At 47.6% G+C, this 27781-nt stretch overlaps 1 protein-coding gene across 5 annotated transcripts in view; it reads left to right on the plus strand.

The window, feature by feature from the left end:
- The window catches only part of ACAP3 (ArfGAP with coiled-coil, ankyrin repeat and PH domains 3), a 100090-nt gene that overhangs the window by 43086 nt on the left and 29223 nt on the right, over window positions 1-27781 (plus strand). For all 5 annotated transcript variants that reach the window (XM_074892770.1, XM_074892768.1, XM_074892773.1 and 2 more), the window contains exons 3-9: window positions 3347-3466; window positions 3980-4033; window positions 16391-16449; window positions 19115-19298; window positions 22798-22842; window positions 23298-23393; window positions 23727-23813. In XM_074892770.1, the coding sequence (XP_074748871.1) occupies window positions 3347-3466; window positions 3980-4033; window positions 16391-16449; window positions 19115-19298; window positions 22798-22842; window positions 23298-23393; window positions 23727-23813 (645 nt within the window). The remainder of the gene's footprint in view (window positions 1-3346; window positions 3467-3979; window positions 4034-16390; window positions 16450-19114; window positions 19299-22797; window positions 22843-23297; window positions 23394-23726; window positions 23814-27781) is intronic.

Below are 27781 nucleotides of genomic sequence, written 5' to 3' on the forward strand. Positions count from 1 at the left end.
CAGCTGGCTTGTGATATGAAGCTGGTGGGGTAGGAGCCATGACATGTCCACACAGCGTAGGCATCACTGTGTCAGCTCAGGGGTGTAAGGAGACACTTGCAGGTCAACGAGGGGCCAGATTCAGACTGATGATGGTGGCCACTGTCTGATGTTCAGCCAGGCTGTGTGCCACAGCTATAATCTGACACTGGAAATATCCTCTCAGGGACCATTTTGGCCATTTTGCATTTATGCTGGTGATTCTTGTTGGTAGTTTGGATCTAAGTCAGAGGCTTTATGATGGAAGGTGGCTTTTCCACCCTCGCTCCTCCTAATGTCTGAGACATCAGCCAAGGTTTCTAAATGAGAACAGAGAGAAATGAAGAAGAAGACGAGCTAGAAGAGCTGTTGGCTTTTTATCTGTGAGATTTCCCAAAGCTAGCAAGGGATGAAACTCCTGCATTTGATGGAGAAATGGGCTTTGTTGAAGTCACAAGCCCTAGGCAAAGCTGTGTCCTATAAAACCTATTTACTAATCAAGCTGCTCGAAACGGTTATCTGCACAAGTTCACTAGTCTCACTGGTGAAAGCTGCAAAGGGATTTAGGTCATCTGTTTTTCTCTAAGCTAAGGCTCTAAAGACAAAGCTTGGGGTGAAACTTGCTCTGATTCTAGCGCTACTGCTGTCAGTGCTCCTTGGAGTTAGACAGCTTGGTGTGTCACGAACAATCCTGGAGCGAGGAGGGTGGGCTGGAAGTACAAGAGCTGTTCAGGACTCTCAGTTTTTTATTGTTCAGTGCTTTATTGCAGATTGATTTGAGATCCTTTGGGTGAGGACTGCATTAAAACAATAGTCTCATGCAATTTTGGTCTTTGCCTGGCAGCAGTTATGGGGTGATGTTCTGGTAGCGCAAAGTGGGTGGACATTTCATTCTGTTTGCATGCATCATCTCCCCTGTCTGCTGCAGAGATGACCGGTGGTGCAAAATGCTGGCTCAGTCACTGTCAGCAACGGGCTTATCAGGCCTGGGTGCGGGGCAAGCGAGGCTGGAGCTTGCATGTGAAAAGCTACTGAAGTTCAAATTAGTTTCTGTGAGGGTAACTTTGGACAAGATTGAATCACCCTCATTTCTAATAAATCAGCAGCTTTCCTAGGGCTTGGTGTAAATGTTGTTCAGTGGTACCCAAATAGCTGGCACGACTAGTTCTTAAAGAGCAGCAAGCTGGCAAGGACTAGCTGTTTCTCTGCCTTTTACTGTGCCCCTGAGCACTTAGTTTATAAATGATTAGGCTTTTAACACCTGTTTAAAATGAAAGTAAAGGGCAGTGTAAATGATTCATCCAAGGGGACACCAGAGATTTGGGCTTGATCGCTGTTTCAAAGAGATATCCTTCATTCTGCCCTATGCTCCATCTGCAAAGGCATCATTGCTCCCCTTGGGAGTGTGCTTGGGCTGAATGGCCTTCAGCTACTAGTAACACAGCCTTGGCCACAAGGGTTTGCACAGAGGCATGCTAGAAACCGCCACGTTGCAGAATAGGCTGGATTTCCTTTCCAGGGGATCTGTCCAAAGCCCTAGTGTACGTCTGGCCTCCAGATGTGACAGGAACTGCATCTGTTTGCTTTTCTTCTCTGGGCTTGGATGGGATAGTACGAGTCTGCAAGCGTCCAGTGCTGTTCTGTCAAATTGTGTGGACAGGAGGGGATGTGAGTGTGAAAGAGTGAAAACTGTATATACTGTGTATACACAGATATACCACATGTGACTATATATATATTTATACATTCAGATACACTCATATATTTTTACAGAACTGCAGGCAGAGGCAAGTAAACTTGTCCTGCAATGCATGCGTATGGATCAGACCCCAAAGGCTTGTGGCTGCATAATTAGAACAAGCACCAGGCCCCAAACCAGCACACCATGCTTCAGTGGGGCTTTGACCTCAAGTCAAACTTGAGATGTACTCATGCCCAGCCAGGTGAGGCTGGTTGACAGGGAAAGATTTCTAAAGCTATTTTTCATTAGTAAGATCAATATCCCTAAAAAGCTCCTGGATTTTGAGAATGGGAAACTTCAGTTCCAAGTGTTGTTCATTATCAGCAGATAAAGTCTTTCACTTAGTTAAAAAGCCTAGAACAGTGATGATTTAAAACAACAAAAAAAAGCCAAAAAATAAAAAATTCTGCTTAGTGGCCAGCTGTTACTGTTGCAAATCTCTTAGGTTTTTGGTTTATGGATTTATCTTAACATAACCTTTTACAAGGAGCTTTGGCTGAAAAGAGATAGGCTAATGGCCAGGAATTCTGGCTAAGCTAATGTTGGTCTTTACAGCCAGTTCCAGGCATGCTAAGGCAGTTTGCTGTAGCTAGGAAGTCTGTGAATGCTCCCTGCAGCTGTTTAATTATCAAAAGTTAATAAAGCCTGTGTAGAGATGTATGCCTGTGCTGCAGCAAACTAATTCCTAAGTGAGGAAACTACCCCATTTTACTGCAAGTTCCAGTTAACTTCACGGGTAACTTCACTATAACAAGGCTGCTGATCAGAATCAGAGTGTGTGTAGCTTGCTTAAAGTTGTTAACGTTTCTCCAAACAATGCTCTTTCCAGGTCCATCAGAAAGACTGTGCTAAGTCACAGGCAGTCCAGAGATACATTCTGTAATCCCTCACAGTGCACCAGCAAAGTTTTCTTGGGCTGCAGAATTGTGGGAGTTGATTCATAGTTATCTACAGTCTTAATGATTTAACCTGGGTGTGAGGGACCACACTGGCTGCACACAGCAGACATGGCTTAAGCAGTCCTGGTCAGTTGGTTTAAGGAAAACACGATACAAAAATGTCAGGCTGCTGAATGCTGGCTCTCCTTCATTCCAAGGTAAGAGCAAGAGAAGTCTCTACAAGTATACAGAGCAGCTAGCTGGACTCAGAGACTCCACAGTCCCAAAGAGCAGCACGCTCCCAGCAGGGAGATTCTACACAGTTTATCCCTTCCACCCAGCACCAAGGAGTCTTACCTCTCCCCAGTCAACCTGTGTGATGAGGTTCCTTTTATTGCAGTCCTGAAGCTTCAGGATAGAGTGAACAGTAGAAACCCACTGGAAAAAAAAAGGGCTGCCTGGATTCATCTGTCCTCAGGGGATAACAAGCAAAATGCCAACAGCATGACACACCCTGAGAAGTACAATTTGCATCCCTGCTCCTGCCATGTGCAGTGAGGGTTGCTAACATAGCCACACCAGGAACGTGAATGCCATCCTGTTCTAAAGCTCTTGGGCCGTGGTGCTGGTGAGGATTTAAACCAGCCTGTTTGCAATTCATTTTGATGTGATCAGCTGCCTATCTGCTCACACCTCTCTCCTTGTGCAGCTGGTAAAGCTATGCAGTGGGATGATTGAAGCAGGCAAAGCCTACATCACCACCAACAAGCACTTTGTCAGTGGAGTCCGGGACTTGTCGCAGCAGTGCAAGAAGGATGAAATGATTTCGGTAAGTCATCCTGTGGGATGGAGCATGGGACACAGCGAGGGCTTGGGGAGTGTTCAGCTTCCTGATGCTGTGAATGGACCATATATCCAAGATCCTTATACTGTTTAAGTAGACACTTAGTATGAGATTTTATTTTTGGAGGAATGTAGAGACCATTTGATAATGCAATGCTGGAAGGTAAGAGTGCGATTCATTGTTTGCAGTGAGAGCTGGACTTCTAAGAAGCCACAGTGCTGGCAAGGTTGTTGGAATCTAGGTCAGTAAGCACCAGTTATTTAGGAAACACGGGTAACCAGCCTACACAAGCGACAACTGACATGCTGATTTCGGCACTAAAGTGGAAGGCACAGGGAGCCTATGGCTTCAGTGTCAGACATTTCTGGAATGCCTTCTTGCCAAATGGCAGAGCGGCTCTTCAGTCGCTTGATGAGAGTGTCTCTCAGCTGTTGAACCCCTGGGAATGAAGGGCAGCTGCTTCTACTCACTGCCAGTTCTCTTTACCTTTTCTTGCAGGAGTGCCTCGACAAATTTGGAGATAGTCTGCAGGAAATGATTAACTATCACATGGTAAGATGCTGCTTCCTCTTGTCTTTTTGTATGCTGATGGCAACCTCTTTCTCAAGACACTGATTAATGGTCTCCTGTGTTTGGCTTAGTTGACACTACGAAAAGGTGGAGTCCATGAAGTCTTTCAGGTTCCAGTCCCTGCACGTTGTGTACCATGAGAGCAGGAAAGGGTTCAGAGTCATTGTTGCCTCTTGCAACAGTATTGAACTGGATGAGCTGTGAGTCTGTGTACTCACAATGATCAGTCCTGATGCATCACGTATGCTAGGAAATGGGATTTCTGTAGGCTTGCAGAGGAGGTACCACTTGGTGAAAGGGTATGTACTGTTGCACAGGTGCCTTTTGGCTCATTTCAGATCAGAGATGTACAACAAATATGTAGAAGGGTGAGGTTAGAGACCCCTTCATCAAAGGAAGTGGAGAGCTTACAAAAGTCCTGCACTCCAGATGCCTTGTTCTTCACTTTGGATAGCACAGGATTTTGTAGTGGGGACAGACAGGGTCCTGAGGAGCTCTGACAACTCAGGACACTGGCTCTTACCAGCTTGCATGTATAACCTTGTTGCTGCAGATTTGGAATACACTCTGAAGCTTGGCATTCAGATTTGTGACATTAGGACACCAGCAAGGCTGTGAATGGATCAAACCGAAGGGACTGCATTGCTCAGTGAGTTGTGTGCAGCTCTAAGGATAACACAGGACATATTAATGCTACACTGAGATGAAAAGAGGGAAATGCCCAGACAATGGCTATTCTCCTGAACTGGCTGTATCTCACTACCCGACCCCAAGGAGTTAGAATCTGCCCTTTCTCCATCCTAAATATGGCATCTGTAAACCTCGTAGATGAGGAAGGTGGTTCATGCTTGGTGGCTCTATGCCAGACCCACAATTTTAAGTCTGTAACTCGGTAGGAGCTTAAAGCACAAGTGCTCTGAAGTGAAGGAAGCTTCAGGGTGTCAGCACTGGACTGACCCACTTTTATACCGCGATGCCCCTGTCAAAGTACATTAGGCACAATGTTTGCTTTTGGGATGTAAGTTAACCACATGCAGCTGGAGAAGAAGCTGCATCAAGTCCATTTAATTTTTTCATGAAGCAGGTGGGAAGACTGTTTCCTAGTAAAAGCTGGCAGGGAAAAGAGGCACTGTACACACAGCTCTCTTAGGACTGTTAGTATTTGGGAACAGTCAAACAGCTGTATGATGGTGGTGTTGGTGGGGAGAGAATAAATAAACCAGTGTGAGCATCAGAGAAAAGGTGTGTTTGTGTCAAAGCAGAGAAAGGCAAACCCTGATTTTCTGTTGCTGCTCTGAAAACATAAAGCCTTTCTGCCAAGGAGCATATAAACCCCTGAGAAGCTACCCCTTCATTCCAGGGATCACGTCGCAGCTGCACTGATAGGGGCTGGGCTGAGGAGTGCGTGCAGCCCAGCCGTGAGGAAGCAGTCCCAGCCAGAAACCTCTAGATGCAAAATGCTGTCCGCAAGCTCCGCAACGCCAGCTGTGCAGCTTCCCCTGGATCCCTAGGCTCTGCCAAAAGTGGCACTTCTGGGATTGCTCTTGCCTCAGCCAACTAATAAGCAGGAGGACCCTTCCCAGAGCTGTCAAATCCCCAAGTGATGTGGTATAACCCTTCCCATGCACCCCACCCTGTTCAGCAGGGGCGAGCTCCCCACTCCATGTGACTCAGGGGTTGCAAAAGGCAGTATTTCCCTACCACCGGCTGCGTGCACAAGGGGAAATGTGCTTAAATCCTCCCTCCCCCCGCCTTTCGAGAGCACCCTCCTCCCTTGGTGCACAGCAGTGTGAGTCCCTCTCCAGGAAAGGGCTTTGGAATGACTGCTGCATCTTGAGTCCGACGGCTGTTCAATTAGCTGAGTTATTTTTAGTGCCTTCTGCTGTCTCCTTTGTGTGTGCCTGTGCGTGTGTGTGTATGTGTATCTTGGCTCATCCGGGTCTGAGGATCTCAGCTATGAAACAGTTGTCAGTGCATACTCTAGGAATGTGGCCAGGACAGTATGTACAACTGGAACAACTTAAAAAGAAGGGAAAATATCCCCAAAAAATCGGCTGGAAAAGCTTGTTCTATGATTTTATTGCTAGAGCACGGGGCCCGGAAATGTCCTGATTCTAGTTCAGCAAAATCCAAGCATAAAACCCGCTCGAATGTAGAAGATGAACACACTGAGCTCCAGAGCATTCCCACCTTTTAATGCACAAGGAGGAAAAAACCTTAGAGGACAGATGACAAAAGAGAGAGTTGAGTTCAGAAGAGCTGGAGTCAGTGTCCTCTGCCTTTTTTTGTGCTCTTAGCCACATGCATTTGGGCTAATGCCTTATTCATGTCAAAGCATGCATGGAAGTTAGAAACCTCAGTACCTTTATGGATCTGGACTATTGTATATTTATGTTTCAGCTTCCATATCTGCAAAAAGATTTCAAGTGCTTTCCTGTCTCTGAGGGACTGTTGGAAGGACACACAGACTAATGACTAACAGAAACTCTGCTAATTTGTGCCAGGTTTGTCAGAAAGATGAATCAACACCTCAGATAATAGAATTTTTGCCCAAACTGTAGAAAGGGATGAAACCAAGAAAGCATAGACTGACAGAAGGACAAGAGGAGAGGTTTAATACTGAGATTAAAGGTGCTGGGATTCAAATTCTGTTAAGCCACACAGACTTCTAGGAGATTACACTGATATAACTGGAAACAGTGTTGGGCCCCTCTCTGAGAGTGAAATTTGAGTAAGAGAATTTGAATTTGAGAGAGCAGCACTGCTCCATGGGGAGCAGTGTCTGTGGAGGATTTCAACCATGGTCACCAAGCTGCTTAGCAAACAGTGCAGGGAGCAATTCTGCGTCATCCTTTCTGCTTCTTGCTTTGGCTTGGGGAGAGAAAGCAAAACAACCAGATTATAGAGCTGCTTGGCCCTTGCAGAACCAAGTGCAGCAGTGGAGAAAGCACTCACACCTTCTGGGTTAGCTCCCAGTTAGAAGACTGGCTTCCCTCAGGAGTTTAGCCTAAGCAGTTTCATGACCTCTTCCAACCAGCACAGACTAGCCATACCACAGAGAGGGGCAGTCCTGCCTTCTCTCCATTTCTAACTTTTTCCAGCACCCTTGTCATCCCGCCCTAGTGCTGGCTCAGGGGGTCACACAGCTGCAGAGGGCACTGGTCTGGGTCCAGACCAGCTGGGTTTTTAGCTAGTTAAAACCTTTTCACAATGCAACCACACAAACACAGCGAATTCTTGACTGCAGTGCTAGCTTGTGCTGGTTGAAGAGGTTCATGAAGCTGGGTCCAGGGATTCCCTGAACGGTACTCTGGAGGTGACTGCCTCCCCCCATTAAGTATTTAAGAAGTTTGGGCTCCTGGCTTTGGCTGGTTGTGTTGACTGCCTAACGTGGCTTGCTTGGGCAGCTGCTTTGTAGGGGAGACAGGAGAGGTTAGATGCCTCAGACAAACTGAAGTAGGTAACGATGATGGAGGTCAAGGAACTGATGTCTCTAGCTGGCTGTGTTCGATTTGAGTAGTGAGCTGGAGAATGGCACTGCCCTAGCAGCCCCAGAGGATGTTTTCTGTAACATGCCCACTGCTTAGCTCAGAGGCTGATTTTGGTTGCTGCTCTAGGGAAAATGGCCTTCCAACGTCTTGGGCAATTGGCTTCCTAGGATGTTCTGTTCAGAAATGTGTGCTTCGTGGCTTGAAAAAGAGGTTCCTGCTGATGTTACAGTGCTGACCTCTTGAGGCATCGCTGCAGATGTCCGTAGTAGCATCAGCAGAAAAGCCAAAGGTGCTGCTGGCTGTCACGTCACCTGCAAGTCAGATCCAAGGCAGGATGCTGTGCATGGATTTCTCTTGGTGGCTCTTCTGTGTCTGGATGAATATTGCGTTTTGCTTTAGGGGGGCTGTCCCCTCTCCTAACAATCGTGTCTGCTGAATTCCTCTACGCAACTCTTCTAACAGCAATTCAGTGGTCTGATTCCCAGTTGTGCTAATGCTACATTAGATATCTAAGGGATGAGGATCCCCAGCCTCAGGCATCCGAGATCCAAAATTTCAGTTCATCTGAGAGGAAGATACCTGATGAGAAACGACTGTGACTCCTCCCCATGTTCCAGAAGCAAAATACCTTTCCCTATTGACTCTAGGAGTCCTGCAGTTGTCAGTTGTGCTACGAATTTAAAAGCATCAGCTGTTACCTCCAGTCCTTGTAAAAGTACATGCTTAGGGTAACTGGCTCTTTACCAAACACAAACAGGGCAGAGGGGCAGGATCTCAGTGGTATTTAGTTCTCCAAGTACCAGTGGATTCAGTGAAACGGAGACACTTGGACACCTTTGAAGTGTTAGCTTGCACTTCCTACCCCTGAGTGAAAATGAAATCTGAAAAATTCCTTGTACCTGAGATCCTGAGGGAGTGAGGGGTCCTCCCCTCACTGTGTAAGCACTTCAGTGTTCCAAAGCAGTTCCCTCCAGTAAATGTTGTGATCTGTCCCATTATTTGTACTGTTCTATTGCTCCAGGAGCCTTTGCCTCAGCACAGGGTGAGCTGACGCTCTGCAGAAACGCCCCTGCCCGTTCTGTGCCCCGTTTTGCAGCACGGGGTGCGGCTGCACTGTCGGAAGGACGCTGTATCACATCGCCTCGCCAGGAGAGCTTCCATCTGCTGGTTAGAGGTGCATGATCCATGACAGAAACAAGTTTCCAGCTCCCTCTGCGAGACCTCTGAGCAGCGGGTGGCAGACAGGGATGCCAGAGCCTTGCAGCAACCTTCCTGCTCAGCTCCCCAGAGCAAACCATTTCCTTTCACAGGAGCCTGAGTGGCATGAACTGGAATCTTGCTCGAGGGCCTGAAGTCTCCCCTGTGACCCCTCCTTCTCACTACATACCACACTGGAGCAAATAAATTTTGACTGTGTCTTGCCAAGCTCTTCTGTACTGGAAACACTCCTTGCTTGTCCGCAGACAGATGCTGTGCTGTCAGCTCCAAAACCTGTGTGTTTGTTTGCCTTCTTCCTTCCTCCTTATCACCCTCCCTAAAACACGAAACAGATTGAAAGGCAGAGCAATCTGCCAGATGATTATATGTGAGAAAACAACCTTTCCCTCTTTTTACAGGTTCTGATGAATGTAAGTACATGAGTGTAACAAGGTTTCCCCACAGGTAAAGGAGCATGAAGTTGCCATCAGTTCTAGAGTGGTAGCTGATAATTATGGGCTATTGGATTTACACTCTGATGCTAGGCAATGGTGTTTGGAATTACAGCAGTGCAGAAGCTCATGGTTTTTTCCGCTGTTGCCAAAGACTGTTAAACCCTAGACTTGAAGTGGATTTTATTCCTCCCAAATTCTGATTAGGTCAGAGTTCCCTGAGCTGCTGTTAGGTGCAATTCTTTCTAGTGCAGTCACGTACCTAATCAGCACTGGTGAAGGCAGGGTGATGCTCTCCATAGACCTTTAAAGCAGACACAACTGGCTGTGCTCCATGCCAACCTCTCAGTGCCGTCTAGAATAAGAGATGTACAATTTATAGGTAGTTCAAAGCTGTCAGCATCCACTTCCAAACAACTAGGGAAGGGAAGGCTCCAGGTTATACGAGGGCAAGAGACAGTGAGTGTGGGGCTGCAATAATCCCTGGCTCTGTCAAAGAATGGGAGGCAGTATTCCCACCAGCCTATTGCCCTACACATGCCTTGGAAGGAAATACCAGGATCTGCAGCACAACCTTGTCACATTTACACATCAAGGCTCTTTCCCATGCAGTTTCCTCTTTCTGTGTGATCAGAAAGATAAGAAAAGTGAAACGATGCAAGTGAAAGCGCTGAGTCCCTTAAGTGCATCTTCAGCAGCACCAGGTATTTTCCAGCTCAGCAGATGTAACATTAACATTGCCCTCATCAGTACTACTCCAGACAATGCTGTGTTGAGCTTCGTTAAGTCCTAAGCTTTCCTGTCTGCTGTTAATCACTGTAGCTATGTCACAGGAATCCTCCGGCAGGAGCAGTAGCAGCTTGCAGGGGAGATTTAGCTATGCTGAGCGAGCCAGGAAGCATTTCCTGCTGACAAGAAGAAAAGCCACCCAAGCTGTGATGAGTCAGGGAGGCAGATGGCAGATGTCATGGGTGGAGGGTAGTGGTGGAGTTCAGGGGCAGGGAAGAAGGAAGTGAAAGTGGAAAGTGCTTCCAAGCTGCCTGTTCTCCACAGGGTTGGGTGGACCACCTGCATTTTCTGACAGCACTTGGGACAGGTCCAGGTGCATCAAGCTACCACAGTAAGGGAGATAATTTCTGGGTGCAGAATTACCATCTGACAGGGGAGATGCTTTCTGTCATCTCATGGCTTCACAGTTTTTGCCATTGTGTCCTAGTGAAATGACATTATACTAGTCCAAAAGACTTCAGTGAGCTGCTGCCCTTGAAGTTTGATACCAGTCTAGCAGTTAACGTGAGCCCGGTGCTGCATTCCAGGTTTCAGAAAGATTAGGGTTTTGTCAGTCTCTAGAGTATTTTAGGATGTCTGCTTGTGGGAGAGAAGCCACATCTGCTTTCTGGTTAGGGGAGAGAAGCAGCTTCAACAATATGTAAGGGACAGGAACAAATGTCCTTTGACTTAAGCACAAACTAGAGCTCTTGAGCTTTTTGTGAGAGACTCAACTTCAGCTTGGTTCAGAGGTGAGGCTTAGACTGTGTTGACATCCAACATGTGTAACAGAAGTAGTGTGGTTGGCTTGTTTTCCAGAGCACAAATCCTCAAGTGAGCTGTATTACAAAGGTATCGCAGATGGAATTCTGTTCATGGGTGGCATTTTTGTGGTGGGCCATCGCTCAAGAGATGTGGGACCAAATCATATAGTCAGACACGAATAAAAGTCATTTAAGCATCCCCTGCCAAACAAAGGATGCTTGAATTCTGCCCGGCCCTCCTGCCCCTTAGGTTACTATGTTCAGCTGCTAGAAGCTGCAATGAAAGAAAAGTAAACGGCAGGAACATGAAATCAGGGAAAAGTGTACAGCATGCTGTCATCATTGAGTTTTATTTTGTTATTTGAACAGCTGCAGTGGTATTTACATGCTCTTTCCAAAGCTTTGTCAGGCACACCCTCAGCTTGGATAGACGTGGCATAGAACAAGAAAGCACCCAGGTCTTGGAAAACTTCTTTGCAACTCTGCAGCAGGACAGGTGGCTGAAGGGAAGAGGTGGAGAGGCCAGAATAGACTGCCAAAGCCACTGCACTCCTAACAGGGCCGTGTTTGATCAGCACAAGGGGCTTATTGACAGAACAGGCTATCTTTGGGGAGCAGGGTGTCTGATAGGAAGATTATAGATGATCACCTTCTGCAGGCTGGGGAGGGGTGTTCCCTTTTGTTCCCCAGCAGATGCTCAGAGGTAGCTGATGGAATCCCATCTGGGTGCCCTGTAGCTGACCCTGCCAGGTCAGCCTGGCTGTAGCTGCCTCCCTCTCCGAGACACGCTGCAGTGCCCTCGCTTTGGGAGACTGCTGAGGGGACAGGATTCCCAAGACCGGATAAAAGGATCAGGCTCTGATTCCCAGGCCACCAGACAACCAACCCTCATTTAAATGCAACATAAACCAGTCCCCAGACTGTTTCTGGGGACATCGGTGAGAACGAGGCCTCCAGACTGGCCGTGAGGGAGATAAGCGCCGAGATGTGACTCATCCAGCTCATGAGCGCCGTGGCTGGGGTGGTGACTTGGCACAGCTGGAGAAGGGAGAGCTGCCTTTGTCCATATGTCCGGCAGCTGCAGAGGAAGCTCCACACCCTCCCTCTCATCAGCTGGGGCCAGTTGTTGCAGGGGAATGGCTGATTCACTTAGTGATCTTGATCTCATCGTGGGCTACGGCTCTCAGTGCACTAATAGACCTTAATGGCCCTGGCCAAGTTCACCTGGGGCCTCCATCCACACCCTCCATCCATTTAAGCTCTGCCTGGGGCCTTCAGCCTTGGTTTGAGCTGTGTTGTATGAGCTCAGCTGCAGCCATTCCCTGTTATGGACCCTGGTGATCCCAACTTACAGGCTGATTTTTCTAGCCTGATGCTAGCCCTGCCTTGTCACCATGGATCTGCCTGGCAATTGCTGGGCCTGACCCTGATATGTGGACTGACTACCCAGCTTGGCCTTGGACCTGCCTCATCACTATGAACTTACCTGATGATCTTGGCTCTTGGTTGAATCCAGCCGCAATCTCTGAACCTGCCCTGCTTTCCTGGTGTGGTGGGGTGGAGTGTTGGCTGGTGAGACCCCTGCCTCTGCCAGCTGCATTATCCCTCTTCAGCTCCTGGTGCAATGGCCTCTGCAGCTCTCTGATAAATTCCCACCACAAATGCTGTTGTCTGCCTTTAATCTCACCTCAAGCACTATTCCCATGTGCAGCTGTGATGTCCTGCTTCTGAACATGCATGTAAGTGCTGGGAGAAGCAGTTCACAGCCAGGCAATCTCACTTCTTTTCAGCTTCTGCTTTGCTTTGGAGCCTGGTGGGATCTCCTCTTTTCTTGTAAGCTCTGCGGGGAGTTGTGTGGGAGTGCTGTAGCAATGGCATCCCTTTGGATCTCTGATGTCTTGCATCTTGATTTTAGGCTTGCAGTTCCAGGAATAACATCCTGGGCCGCTGGACTTGCTTTCATTTCTTGGGGGCATGAAATTCCTAAGCCCCATGTCAAACACAGGTTTGGATTTGTCCTGTTGCTTCAGAAGCCCATGCTGGGAAAGTGAAATGTAGGATCTAGCCTTTTGCTGCTGTTGGGTGAGAGCTGTGTTAACTCCCTTCTTTCATGCTGACCCTCCTTGGGCACAGATGTGTGTGAGTCATAGGCTGGACTTCTCATGTCTTGGTGGAAGCTAAGAGAGAGGGTGGGGTGATATTTGGTCTGGAAAATCTTAAAACAAATGATTTGTTCCAAGTATGTCTGGGAAAGGAGGAAAAGCCAAGAGATGATTTTATATTTGAAACTCTAGCTCTTAAAACTCTATTTGTTTTGCATTGAAAATTGAATGGAGGATTCACTTGAAGATATTCCCCCGGTGATCTTGCCTGGCAAAATTAATGAAGAAGCAATAAAAGTAATGCTGGTATCATAGCACGCTTCTCAGCAGAGATGCTGCTGGCAGGAAAAGCATATTCATTACCTGGTATTTCCTCACGAACCACTTGGCAATCCCTGCCCCAGACTTGTGCTGTATGAATTGGTACAGACTGGAAGGAAGGGCATCATCACGGTGGTGTGGGGCTCAGTGCATGAATAACAAGGGCAGGGGAGAGGAGTATTGACAGAGCAGGAGGTGGAGATATATATATATATATGGCTTGTCTTCCTCATTTGTGCAGTTTTCCTGTTCTGGTACAGATACATTTAAATTAAAATTCCACATAGAAATGTCCCTGCACCACAGGCATAGGAATACTGCTTATGTGACTGCAATGAGTTCAATTCCCTCTCAGTAAACAGCTTCAGTAAGGGTCAGTTTTATGAGCTCTGATTTTTAGACCTGGCCTGAGTCCTTAGTTAATTCTTCTTCCTAGGCAGCTTGAGAACAAGCCCGGGCTGTGGCAGGAGAATTGCCCATAGGCCTGGAAGCGCCCTACTGGGATAGTGCCTCCCTGTCACAGGCAGAGACCTTCTGTAAATGCTTCACTTGTGCTGTTCAAAGCATCGGTCCTTTTTCCAGCCAGACACTGGTGTGCTGAGCTTTTCTGACTACCACAAAAGGGCAGGGGCAGTATCCTACTTCTGGGGTGATCTGCCTGGCCTGGGATGTGGCTCAGTTTGTCCTGTGTAGCAAGTGCTCAGCGGATTTCCCAGCTGTAGGTGCAGGTGGGAACCAGGTGGCTTTCTTGCTGCTTGCCCGTCCCTGCATGGCATCCTGAGTGGAGGGAAGTGTTGTCAATGCCCAGACATCGCATGGGGAAAATTACAGGCCAATGCCTCGTGGAGTGCCATTGGAGAGAGCAAGTGGATGCCAAGAGCAGTAAATAATTTACATTGGTAAAAACACAAAGCTGGGTGGTCTTGGGATTTTATTTCTTTCCTCCTTGATTTGCATCTGTTCATATTTAGAGGCCATTCATGGCTGTTTATACTCAGCTAGTCCTGGCATGTTTCTTGCTTTGTCCTTGGCTGCAGCAATACACATAATGAATGTGTTTGAGGCTCTGCAGCCAGTGCTGCTGCTTCTACGCAGAGTGCTTTGCGTTCTGTTTGGAGTAGCACACCTGTGCAGTGTCAGAAGCATGACTTGCTTATCTCCTAATGGGAGATGTTAGGTGGGGAGGATGTCTGTGCCTGTATGAGTGTTGCTGCTGGAAGGAAGTGTCAGGAGGGAACCAGAGTGTTTTTGCTGGTAGAACCAGAGGGAACCAGAGTGTTTTTGCTATGGGGCATGAGAAGGTTAAAGCTTGTGACCACCTCGGAGTGTGTGTCACGTGTCGGATCTCTGCAGTGCCTGCCAAGATCTCGGTGTCCTGGACAGAGCACTGCTCAGGCTGGGAATGCCGATCACGCTTCAGTACGGGGAGATGCTTTAGTCTTGTTCTTGTATCTCACTCTCCTCTATTTTTAATTGGCAACTAATTAAATCAGTCTTCCCCAAGTCAAGTCTGTTTTGCCTGTGATGGTAACTGGTGAGTGATCTCCCCGTACTTATCTCAACCCATGAGCTTTTTCATCTTATTTTTTCCCCCCATCTTGCTGAGGAGGTGTAGTGAGAGAGTGGCTTGATGGGCACCTGGCAGCCAGACAAGGTTAACCCACCACCTCCTCACAAAAAGCTGCTGCTTTAGGCAGTGCCAGGTCTTCTGCACTGTAATGGTCTGAGATGACTATTCCTGCCTCTTGGAAGAAGCCAGGAGACCTGGAGAGGTGCTCACCACTTCTGGGTCTCACCTGAACTGTGTAGCAAAGCAGAAGGAAGGTGGCCAGGAAAGAAAAGGAGAGATGGTGGGTGGGGTGTCAAGGGAAGCTTCCCAGAAAAACTCCCACTGGAAATCCAAGCTTGCCACAAAGAGGAGGGGAAAAAAAGGCAAACTGGAAAAAGCTGTTTGTTTTAATCCGAAGGGCTTTGTACAGTCTGCTTGCTGAGAGAAGGTGCATTGAAAGTCCTGTGTTAGCCTCACACTCCCTGGTTGAGAACAGTCCCTCATGCTCTGTGGGTCCAGGCAGCCTCCCCTGAAAGGGCTTTGGTCATTTCAGGAGAGAAAGCAAAGCCCAGTGCTGGACTGGGAAATGCTGCTCCTGGTGACTGCGTCCTCAGGAAGACAGACACAGTTACCATTGAGTGTTCCAGGACCTCTCTAGGTTAAGTTGGCTGCTCAGGACGCAGCGTTAAATCGGAGCACATGAGCCAGGGTTACTCATGCCCAACAGCTGTAGTGATGCCAGACCCCAACGCTGTGATGTTTCAGGGCATCATTAGGTTTTGGGCCAGTGCCCAGGCCTTGTGTTCCTGGTGGTGGAATGAAATGTGGTCCTTGTCCATTCTTTGTGGGCCACTCTTGCTAACTGCAGCGTGGCCAGTGGCTTTTCTCTGTAACCCTGGGATGATGTGTACTTCCTGCTGTAGTCACTATGTCGTCTGGGAGGCTCTGCCCATCTGGTCCCAGTTAGCCAAAACGCTGTGTCATCCCCCTGCATGTCTGAAATATGGAGTTATTTGTAGTCATGCCTGTCAGAGCTAGATGGGAGGGAGCTGAGCAGACACCACTGTTCGGTATCTAGCAGAGGGTGGGGGGAGAACATCTCTGAAAAGAAGATAGGGAGGGCTGGATGTGAGATGGGCAGAGGAGGGTGATGGGCTTGAGACCATTTTTTTTGTGAGGGACAGACAGGAGGGTAAAACTTAAAAGACTTGTAAGTAAATTTTACTTGGACCTCTCACCTGTGTTCATCCACGTGTGGCTGACTGTGATGTACCTTCAGCGAGTGTTCCTGTCTCCTTCCCTAAGTGGTGTAATGTTGAGGTGACAGTGCCCTCCTCTGGCAAAATGAGAAATTCGAGACTCGGGAGAGTTCAAAATCGGGACTATGAAGGCAACTGCTCCTATAAACACTCCTCTTGTGAAAGTATGCTGGTGGCATAGGTCTCCGTGATATTCAGAGCCCTGGCACAGGCTGTGGAACCTGCAGTGCAGGAATTCTGCACTTGTGAGGGAGTGCTACAGCTACAGAAGAAAGTTATTGTCCATTAAGACAGCCATCAAGTAATGGACACCACTAAGCCCTGGAGTATTGCTGAGTCCCTCACACTGAAGCTCCTAGAGAGCATTTATAGATTTTTCTGACTCTTTCCACGTTGTAAAAATATTTTATATTCTTTTCCCTCTCTTTTCTTTCAGATCCTGTTTGACCAGGCTCAGAGGTCAGTTAGGCAGCAGCTGCACAATTTTGTGAAAGAGTGAGTACTTCTCTTATCAGTTTGGTCTTCAGCTTCTTGAACTTCCATTGCACCTGCCCTGGGTGCACTGGAAACAGAACTACAACCTCTGCACAACTACTGAAACTTGGACCAGAAGAGACACTGAAGGGCAGAGGAAAGGGTCTGGTTTGTGTGATGGCTGTTGCTGTCATTGTGCTACACTATCAGTTGGTTGTCAACCAGATGTCTTCATCCTGTTCCCAGCTCGTAGTTAAAGCTGGACATGAGGCATATGTCCAGATCAGAGCATCATCCTGAAATCTGGTAAAGTTCATTTGCAGAGCTGATCCTCTAGGTCAAACACATCCCAGAGTTCAGAACCTTGTAGAGCAGGGCCAGCTCTTTATGTTCTCTTACGTTCGATGCAGAGTTTCCTTAGTGGTTTAAACGAGTGTATGCTGGCAGAAGGAAGAAACTTTGCAGCCAAGTGACTTTGGGGTCCAGCAGAATCATCGTGTTCTTAGCTCCCCATGCATCATGCTTAGTCACTCAAAATTCTAGCAGCCCTGCTCTTCTGGAATAACCTGAGCATCTGTCTGGGAGATGACAGACAGGAGGGCCCTTTTTTGTGTGGAGGGAGCAGCACATCACTGTGCCTTCAGCCTGGAGCTTGACCACTGGTTCAGAGCTATTCGCTAATGGCAAGCAAGTTTACGATGCCTTGCTGTGAGCAGTGCAGAATATGGCATATTGAGGATGTTAACTTGCACGTGGCGGGCCTGAGGTGCAGAAGAGCTGGGCCCAGGAAGTTAACTGGGTGGGGAGAGGCTGTACCTTTGATCAGGGCTTTCAGCAGGCTGTCCCTGCCATTGCTGCATGAGCATGTTTCCTCCCAGTGCCTCTTTTCCCCAGGGCAGGTACCCAGCACAGCCTGGGCTCCCGAGTCAGCTGAATATAGGAATATAGGTCGGAGAGGCAACTGAGGCCTTGAGCTAAGCAGGAACTGGTTGCCATGGGAACTGGTAATTGGCTGTGAATCCCTCAGCAGCTGTGTGGTGTGATGGAGGGAGGGGGTCCCTAGCTGACCCCCCCATTCCTCATGCTCATCTTCTTGCCTAGCACTCCCCCTACCCCCACTTTCTCTGTAATCATTTCTCTGATGAGCTCAGATTTAATCTGCTTAAGGCTGGCAGTCAGAAGGGGGAATTTCACCTTCATTTTGGGTCTGTCCTCCCTTCAGCATCTTTCCAACTTACTCTTTTTTGCACTTGTACTGCTCAACCTCTGCACTTGCAGGCCCTGGGGCTGTGATATTTGAGTTGCTCCTGCCCTTGGTTGGAAAAGAAATTTTATGCTTGGGACCATTTTGAATAATCCACCTAGGGCCAATCTGCACCTTCCTGGCTGATGATAGGAACAAAGAAACAGTGGGAACTGCGCCTTTACATGGTGGTTCACACACAATATCTACCCTCTAACCTGCCCTCCCTGTCCCCAAGCCCTGAAGGTTGTTGCCAGGTTTATTTACATGGTACACACAGGAGAGGTCAGCTTGCCCAGCCCATGCTGTCAGTAGCCAAATGCTCTGTGACTGCCTTAGCATGTTACCAAGCCACAGACCTTGCTGAGGAGGAGGGTTTTACTAGCTAACTCTTGAGGCTGCAGTTGTGCTGCTGCAGCCTGACTTAGAGCTAGTTGAGAATTTCCAGCAGTATCATATGCCCTCGAGCTCCTGCTCCTTTCCACTGGGATGGAAGCTGTTCTCTCCAAAGCTGGATCAAAAGCTGTGTGAAATCCCCACAGCCCTTTCCTGCAAGTGACCCCAAAATGCAAAAAGTGACCCTGTTATTTTCCTGTGAATGGAGCTATCTGGCCGTGTAACTCAGCAGCCCTGAGCATTGAGGGCAATGTGAAGAAGCAACAACCACCAGAACAGTAATCCAGTCGCCTCTGTGTTCATTTATCCTTACTGTACCTGCCCATGGTAGATTTTCTTGGCCAGAGGCTGATCCATACATAAATATCTGCAACTTCAAACAGTTTGCTGCAGGGCAGAGTTCAGCATTTACTGTCTGGCTGTCATGTTCAACTGAGGCTCTTCGTCTACCCTAAGGCAAAGAATAAGTGGATGCTGCTTATTTACTAACAGTTTTTAACTACTTTAAGTTATAACAATTTATAATTGAGGTGAACAGCTCCCCTAGACAGAAAATAAGTGTTTGTGTTGCAGCTGCTGTAAATTAGCATTGCTGCTTTCAACTCCTGAGGAACCAGGGACACTTTTAAGAGCTGATCTTCAGGAATTGATGTTGTCTTTGTGGTCACGCCACTGAAATAAAATCCTGCCTGAATGGTACCTGCTATTTAATTAAAAAAACAACCAACAAACTCAAAAAAATCTGCCTGTCACTATGTCTTTATAGCATCCCCCCACCCCTGCAAAGCAGGCCCTTGATCCCATGTGAGGTCTCTAGACGTAAATAAAACTTTGAAAGTTCATATTGTGGATCATATATTTCCAAATGCAAATTTTAATAAATGAGCCTATTATACAAGGGGAAAAGAATAGTCAAATGCCTAGATTTTACAGTCAGACAAGACAGAATCAGCTAGAGATGCACATGAATGGCAGTTGTGGACTGTCTTTAGGGTATTAGCAATATTCTGTCTGCTTTGTAACCATCTCATCTTCTTTGGGTTCCAGTGATGTCCGGAAGTTCAAGGAAACCAAGAAGCAGTTTGACAAGGTGCGAGAGGACATGGAGATCTCGCTGGTGAAGAATGCCCAGGCACCTCGGCACAAGCCTCATGAGGTGGAGGAGGCAACAGGCACCTTGACCATAACCAGAAAGTGTTTCCGGCATCTGGCCCTAGACTATGTGTTGCAGGTTGGTGTCTGTGCCCCCAGCTCTGGCTGGATTTCCCAGTACACAACAAGACATCACAGGCAAATTGCTAAATAATCTACTGTAGGGAATGAAGAAGTTGAGGGATGAGAGAGGGCAAATAGGGTCTTACAGCTGAGTTCAAAAGGGTACTGGATCACTAATCCATTGTACGTTTTGCCCTCTGCCCCCTGAGACAGGGAGTCCTTAGGACTGGTGTGATGGCACATGAAACCACCAAGGTTTGCTCTGGTTCAGGCACTGGTGTGGCTGTACTGCTGTGAACCCGTGTATGGCTTAGCAAAGCCCTGTACTGCAGGGGGTCCCAGGGTTCTTTGAGCTGCCTTTTGGCGTAATCCAGCTGGTTTATCTGAAAGAGCAGGCTGTGCTGGGATGAGAGGACCTTCACTGGTGGGGCTGTGAGTTCTGTAGCTGATCATGTCTGCTTGAAATAGTCACAGGATGTTGGTATAAGTGGTGTAAGAGAGGGGAGGCTCTTTCCCAAATCCTTAGCTGGTTTGATCTTTATAACTCTCCAGAGAGTCTGGCGTAACAGTGTCATGAAACTGTTGAAAGTGAGGGACCAAACACAACACTGTCAAGTGTTCTCTGCAAATCCTTATCTGCTCCTACATGTAGGACATGTCCTTAGGGGCAAATGTCTGGATCCGTGTGCACATGTACTTGTGTTGGTGTTTGACACTCCAGATGGATGTGTGTGTGTGCAAATATGCATCTGGGTGGATGGATGTGTGTACATACATGCATGTGCATGGTGCATGCCTGCCTATGTTGCAACAGTGGAAATTCCAGTTGAATATAAGGCAAGAAAGTTTTCATAGTTGTGCAGCACTGGAATGGGGACCCAAAGAGATTCACAGTCAATGGGACCAGGCTTTGAGCAGCTTCATCTAATTTTGAAGCCAGTCTTCCTTTGCCCAGGAATTGGGCAGATAACTGCAGGTGCCTTCCAATATTATGCTCTGAGTCTGTGTGGGAATGTGTGCTTACCTATGTTTATGCCTTTGCGTGGCATTGACATGACTCTTCATGTCTGTGACGTTCTCCTTCCTTAAGATGCTGCAGTGTACCCGAGGAGGGAAATCTTTATCTTTTTTTTCAGGAAGAGAAATTAAATACACTGAATTTCTCTTCCCAGTGGGAGGTTTCCTGCAGAAACACTCACTGCACCCGGAATGGTCAAGGATTTTTCTTTGAATCATTCATAGGCTTCATGTCAGGTCTGTCCTTTCAGGCAGTGGGTGTATCAAGCAGACAAATTCAGTGTTAATATTGATCCGTGTGCGTCTCCACTAGCTGTCACCCCTGCAGCACTGAACTAAGACCATCTGCCAACATGTTCTGTCTGATCCTGAAGTAGTCTGTGATGTCGCATGCTCTGGCAGCTGTGGATGGAAAGGCGATGCTTTCCCCTTAAAGTATAAATCATGCATGTCATTGATCCTCCTTTAGGATTGCAGGTTTTTGCATCTAGGATTTAGACATGAATGCAACTGTATTTGCTGGCAAGGTCACACTATAGTAAGCTCACTCCATTTCTCCCATGGACGAAGAGCTCCTTTAAGGTGCTGATCCAATATTGGGGAGGTTTCCCTGTTGGTCCACTGCAAGGTACCAGTCCAAATCCATCAGTTATGAAATGCATAGTCGTGAACTTGTCCAGGCATCCTTTGGTATTTAATTAAGGATTTAGTGAAGAGAGTTACCATTTTATTCTTTTATATCTGAAAGGAGATCTTTTCCTGACCCTGAATGTCCACACCACTGAACTACTCTGTCTCCCCTCCCGTGTTGCTGGAGCCGCTGACCAGTTTGCCCAGTACAGAAGTGGGAGGCTGATCGTGTCACGCCTCTGTTCCAAGCCAAACTGGGACAGACGCCAGCAAGCTGCCCCTTGGTAACTTCTACCTAGTTTTATGTTCAGCTACTGCAAGCGTAGTGCTTCTAAACAAACCGATGCTGCATTTATAACTGAGTTATTAACACACTGGAACCAATTTTCTGTCTGGTAACACATTATTTGTGACACTGACAGCTGAAGCCCAGCGAAACCTTCTGCTATGTTTGACAGTTTCTTCAGTGCTAATTGCAGCACTTGTAAGACTTCCCAGTGCAGCCCATGGACTCTGTGGGCAAGCTGTTATGTAACTATGTGCTATTCATTTTTGACTTCTGAAATTATATTCTCCTGCGTCAGTTTTCAGCCTCTTACATCTATTTTTTTTTTTATTATTTTTAAATCTCAAGGGTATTTTTCACTTCCAGATCCATGGCTGAGTATCAGAGAAACGTTCTAGGTCTCAGAGTTTGCCTTTGTCCCCAGTTAAGAGATTTGCAATAGTTTTATCTTTGTTTCCAAGAGATGCTGATGGTTGTAGTCTCACTCGTAGAGTGAGGAACATCAGAAACAGCTACTACCTTTCTTGTTCCTCCTACATACCTCATAGTCCTGGGTTATTCCAGTTGTCCTGCTCTTCCTTTCAGGGTAAAGATTACTGTTCATGCCAATACGTGCTGTAGCTGTGCAATTGCATGGGATAGGGGTTAGCAGTCATTTTCCCAGTGGCATAGGGAGAAAGAATCGGGGCATAGCACCTTGCTGTATTGGGCCCAAGGTTTTATGGTAGGGATTTTAGGTGGGACTTTCCTGGTCAAAGATGCAGGCAGTGAACTGTGAGGTGTCAAAGATGAGCTTCTGCAACCACTCTGCTAAGCACCTGCTGGAGGACTCAAGGAATGGCCAGGCTCTCCTATCCTCACAGTAAATGCTCCAGACTGGTGGTTCTGCAGTAGCAGGGTGCATTTCCAAAGCAGTGCTGTCTTGCTGTTGCAAGAGGTACTGCAGTTCTCCCTGTCCAGGGAGGAGGTGTAAGCCTGAATGTGCTGGAAGGCCTTTTCTTCCACTCCAGGAGCCCAAGCACATCAGGGCTGGCACAGGAAATCCTGACCTACCGCTGCTTTTGTGTGGAAGGGATGTGGTGGTCTCTGGGGCAGTCAGCCATGCACTTTTCTCCAAGAAAAATGGGTGTGCAAAGGATGTGCACACTGAGAGCATAGGTCCCCCCATAGGTACTCCACAGTTTCCTGGCTGGCTTTACTATGATTACTGGAAAAAACCATAACACTACACTGGTACCTCTCAGCCTGCTAAGAGAAATCAAAGCAATGACCCGATAGATTAAACATCTCCTTCGTGTGATACCAAATTGCACTCTGGGGTCACTGTTGTCAGCCTACGTACAGACGTACATCGAGCAGTGACCTTAATCAGTAACAGCCCAGGTCAGAAAAATGCATCTATGCTGTTTCCCTTTTTATTCCACCTGAAACTGCTGTTTCAGAATCTCATGTTCTGGTACCATCCTTGAATAGTTTGTGGTTTGCTGCTAGCAGTATTGCAGCAAGTTGTTCATACTTGGATCTCCGTGCCGGACTGCTTAATGCTGCTGATGCTGAGAGTCTTATCTTGATTCCTTCACAGATCAACGTCCTGCAGGCCAAGAAGAAGTTTGAAATACTGGATGCGGTAAGGGCTCTCTGTGTTTTCTGTGGCTGCTCTCAGTGACTCAATGAAAGGCAGCCCTCTCCATTTCAGGTTGCATGGGTCGACATACTGACTCCTCGGTCTGCCCTGGAGATACTGTCTGGGACTGCTCTGGGGGCTGCAGGTATGCGAACGAGAGGGGAGAATGAAGGACCAGCAAGATACTCCAAGATACTCCACAGGCCAGAGCTGGAGGGGACTTTCAGGGGTGAAGGACACTGCTTTTACTGCGTTGTGCTCACAACAGGGGTTACCTGACAGTGTGGAAGGATTTGTGAGAGGAAGAAAGAAGAGGGAAAGGCATCTAATGAATAGATTGTTTTGGGAAGGGAAAGGGTTAGCCCTTGAAGAGACTTGTTTGTGTGTAATAAGGGAAAAGGACTTTTCACACTCGGTCCCAGAACCTGTTCTGACCTTGCTGTTGTTTCCCTCCCCAGATGCTGTCCTTCATGCATGCCCAGTACACCTTTTTCCAGCAGGGCTACAGTCTTCTCCATGAACTGGATCCCTACATGAAGAAACTAGCCACAGAGGTGAGAGGACAGGGAAGAGGGTTGACTCAATCTGCCTGTTTGCACCCCTTCACCCTGAAGGGACATCCTCTTTCCTACCATACTCGGTAATCAGGGAGTGATCAGAGCATCAGGCTTGTTGGATGTCAGAGGAGCGACGCTGCACTACGTGGTGACAGCCAAGAGCTGTGGTTAGTTTTGGTGCATGCCCAAACACAGCCCTTCTCCCCTCTTGTGGGGGCTTACAGTGTTAGGTAGGGCTGGTGTAATCCCAGAGCAGGGAAGCAGAGATGGACAGTGGCTCATAAACCTCTCACTGACTTTTATACCTGGTGTTCTCCTCCCTGCCTTTAGCTGGACCAGCTGGTGATCGATTCTGCAGTGGAGAAGAGGGAGATGGAGCACAAGCATGCGCTGATACAGCAGAGGGTGAGTCCTGGGGTGCAGCTTGGTGCAAGCAGCACTTCTCTCCATCAGTGTGGGTGTCTGGATCACGGTGGCAATTGGCATCTGATGAGGGGCCTTGCTGGGTTAGTCCTTCACAGCCTGGAGCAGTAGCAGCAGAAGTTGTTGAGAGTAATAACCTTGTGGATGCTGGGAGGTCTGGCTAGTAGGTAGGGCTGAGCAAATGCAGAGTATTCAGCTACTGACACATCCGAGTACACGAGGGAGAGAGACACAAGCAGGACCCCATGTGTCAGGGCACCCTGACATTGTTGAAAACAACCCAGCTCTGCCACTGACCTGCCCTGCCTCGGAGCAAGCCTTCTGTCTACGCTTTGTCTCCCTCTTTGCTCCTGAGGATGTGGAAAGATTTACAGGTTCATGTTCTGTAAATGGCTCTGAGATAGAGGAGTGGATGTAGTTTGCAATTGCCTGTGAAAACAACTTGACTGTGTAGCAGAACTCCTTTTGGGGAGAGATTAGAACACTTCTCTCCCACTCTTTCTTTTCTTCTTCTCTCCCCCAGTCTCACATCCTTCCTCTGGCTGAGCAAGCTGGCTTTTATCTGGCAAGCCCTGTGATCTCCAGCTACTGTAGTATTAGTGTGTCCCTCCTGACACTTCTCCCTGCCTCTCACTGCCTTGCCCCATGGTGAGGCAGCAGCATGGCAGCATGTCTGAGTGCCCAACCCAACCAGATGGCCAGAGTCCCTGCTAAATCACCCAGCAGACGAATGAGTGGACGCACTCCTTTGGTACCCATAGACAGGACTTGCTGCAGAGCCTTTTCTGCCTTCATAGAGAGCTCACACTGCTCTGAAGTGATGTTAATGGGTCGTGGGGGAGAGTTAGTGGGACTCTGTACTGCTATTGAGAGATGAGTGTGCTGCAGTGAACATCTTTCATGCAAGTCTGGTCCAAACTTTAGTTCAGGTGATTCTTGCGTAGCTCCTGTGACATGACATGGCTACAGCCTTGAGCAGCATAACTTTGGAAAGGTCCATGGGGACCCAAGCAGTAGAGCTGCCATGGTTGAGCGAGCTGTTGCTTTCAGCTGAGCTATGGTAACCCACTATGTGTGTCTTCTCACCTGCTGTAATTGGGAGTAACCACCATGAACTGGCAAGATAATGGGATTTATTATCAAACAAGTCTGAGCCTTCGGTAAGGAGGCATCTCTAGTTAGAGTGGACTCTGGTTTTCCAGACCATTCATCTTGGAATGATTCCAAATCCAAGGTTTGCAGAAAGTCAATTAATTTTTTTTTTTTTCTCTTCTCTTCTTCATGGATTGCTGACCTGCCCCTGCAGACCCTCCTGCAGGTGAGTACCCACATGTATTTCCTTCTTCTGACATCTTCACTTCTCAGAATTAGCACTTTGCTCTGGATATTTACTACGTTCTGCCTTTGAAAGGAAAACAAAGAAACCTTGCCATAGCCTTAGTGCTGTAACCTGAACACTGGAGATGTAATTTTAAAGCCCAGTTTCAAGTGAGTTTGGTTTCATCCTCATCAAAGTTGTTTTCAGTCCTGTGCTAAAATAAGATTTCAGTGGCCCCTACTCTGGATAATGGTCAGCCTTGGCTCAGAGTTCAGTATTGCAGTGGCAGCAGCACTTGGCTGGTGCTTAATGCATGTTGGGTGCCTCATAGGAGCTTTTGAGGACCACGGATCTGGGGGGAGGTGAATTGGCTTTACAGGCTCATAACAGAGGGTGTTGGTGGACTTTAAACATCTACACGTACATGCGCTCATGCTCTGTGGGCACAGTAAGAGGGGATTTCAGAGAGCCCTGAGAAATAACTGTTCATGACCCAAGCCCTGAGTAGGAATCGCTAAGGAGTCCATATCTGGCAGGCACTTGTGTAGATCAATATTTCTCCACAGGAGGAGTCTAAGTGGCTGTTGTTTTCTCTCTAATGCTCTCTTTCAAAAATGTCATAAGCCATAAAATGGAAACATAACCAGATTTGAAAGCTAATGATAGACATTCCCCGTGAGTATGTGCATATGCTCCCTTCGGTTAAGTGTTCTGAGGGAGGGGTAAATCCATTTGTGAACTCTCAGTTCCCCTGGGACTCTGCTGGAGCGATGACTTCATTCAAGGGAACATGGAAAATCTCTCTAGTGCAGTGCATTTCAGTTAAATCTCTTTACGTGGCTTTGCTGACTGGACTAGCAGGGAATGAAGCAGAGGTCAGGTTCCAAGAGGGAACACGAGCAATTACTCTTCATCAAGATACATATGCATAGAGTGGTGCTCTCTGTGTGCATGAGCTTGTAAGAGGGCTGAAACATCCCTACTGCAATTTAGGATTTAAAGCTTCTGCTTTTCAGCTGCTCTGAGTCAATGTTGCTCCCCCCTTTGCAATGGAGCATCGCACTCTGCATCTGGTGAGCATCTCCAAAGGGAGCACAGCACGTATTTGAATATATGTCTTTATGCTGAGCCCAGAATACCCTCCGTTCTCTTGAAAAATGTGCTTCATTAGAGAGAGTGGTGGCAGAAGTATCCTTTTTTCCTCAACACAGTGTCTTCCCAAACAGCCTGCTAAGGCATGGCAGAAAGGGAGGGAATCCAGTTTAAATAATACATTTTGAAGTGTTCTTGGGGTGGGGGAGTTGTGCAGATTCTTAAGACAGGGAGTTGAATTGTCTTTGGGCAGCTTTGCGAGGCATGGAGGGCAGCCTTCTGAGAGCTGTTTGTAAGAAAGTGGTCTGTGGCATTTTGTTTCGTTATCATTTTAATTAAAATAAATTTGGTAGGAGATAAGAACTCAGCACAAATCTTGACTATTTTCTTTGATACTGTAATTTAGGTGCCTTCTTCCTCTGCCACCCTTTCCCCATCTTCCCTCACGGAACATCTGCTGCCTTTGGGGCAGATTCCTAGCACAGCTATCATTTCAAGCTGTCATTTTAACTGCTGCCCTCTCTGCCTTCCCAGCTCCAAAACCTTAAAGATCTCCATTTGCAGCTTCACACTTCATATGAAAATAATGCTCACTTATCCAAAAAGGGTTCCAGTAGAATCAGCAAGAGGAAAGGAAGAGGCTCAATAAATATTTGAGTTATCCTCTCGTTGTGCAAAGAGAGAGGAGAAAGCTCTCAGCATGAAGGCTGGGGCTGCCTTTCTTCTGAGTGTGTGTGGGATGCACGCGTGCAAGGACTGCAGTGTGGAATACATTTCTGCAGAGGCTGAGGAAATAGTCTTGTAGCTTCCCACATTTCTCTTGTGTGTTGAACTAAACTGTCTTAAACCACACACATAATGAGTTTGTATGGTTTTTTGTGTGGGCTCATTTGCTTCAGGTGGATGCACAAAGCCGCACGGGGCCTGGTGTAGGTTGGAGCACTTAGGAGACAAATTTTGGAGAACTTAGCACGGGAACACGCAGGCCTAGGAATTCTTTCTAATGGGAAATGAGTAGAGAAATGGTAACATTTAAACCAGCCCTCCCTTGCAGATCCTGGCCTTCCTGAATCCTTCCACTGCACCGAAGCAGGCCAGTGTCTGAAAGTGGAAGAAATCAGAGCTATATAAAAGCTCCTTTGCAGCCTCATACCTATTCCCCAGCCCGGAGTAGTGGGGGAAGCAATTGTGCTCCTCTTGCCCATTTGCATGGGAAGGGAGGATGGGGTGCCAAGGCAGAGCTCTCTGCCTCATTTAGTCCAGCTGGTAGATAACAAACCAGGGGCCATATGGCACTGCCAACACCCTGGTTTCTGTGGCTGCAGTGGAGCAGGGGTGGAATTACTGGCCAAAGAGTGGCTCTGCTCCAGGAGGCTGGGGAAGCAGATCCTGCGAAGGGCAGACAAGCCTGGCTCTGTTAAGGTCAGGGAGGCATTTGGTGAGCATCTTCCTGTCAACTTTGCTCTGTGTTGCCTGGCTTCTCCCACTCCCTTCTGTGCCTCCATGACAGCTGTATGATAATTAGCCCTTGCTCTAAGCTGATTGACTGTGA

The sequence above is a fragment of the Strix uralensis genome, chromosome 23 (genome assembly GCF_047716275.1).
Source record: "Strix uralensis isolate ZFMK-TIS-50842 chromosome 23, bStrUra1, whole genome shotgun sequence".
Lineage (NCBI taxonomy): Eukaryota > Metazoa > Chordata > Aves > Strigiformes > Strigidae > Strix > Strix uralensis.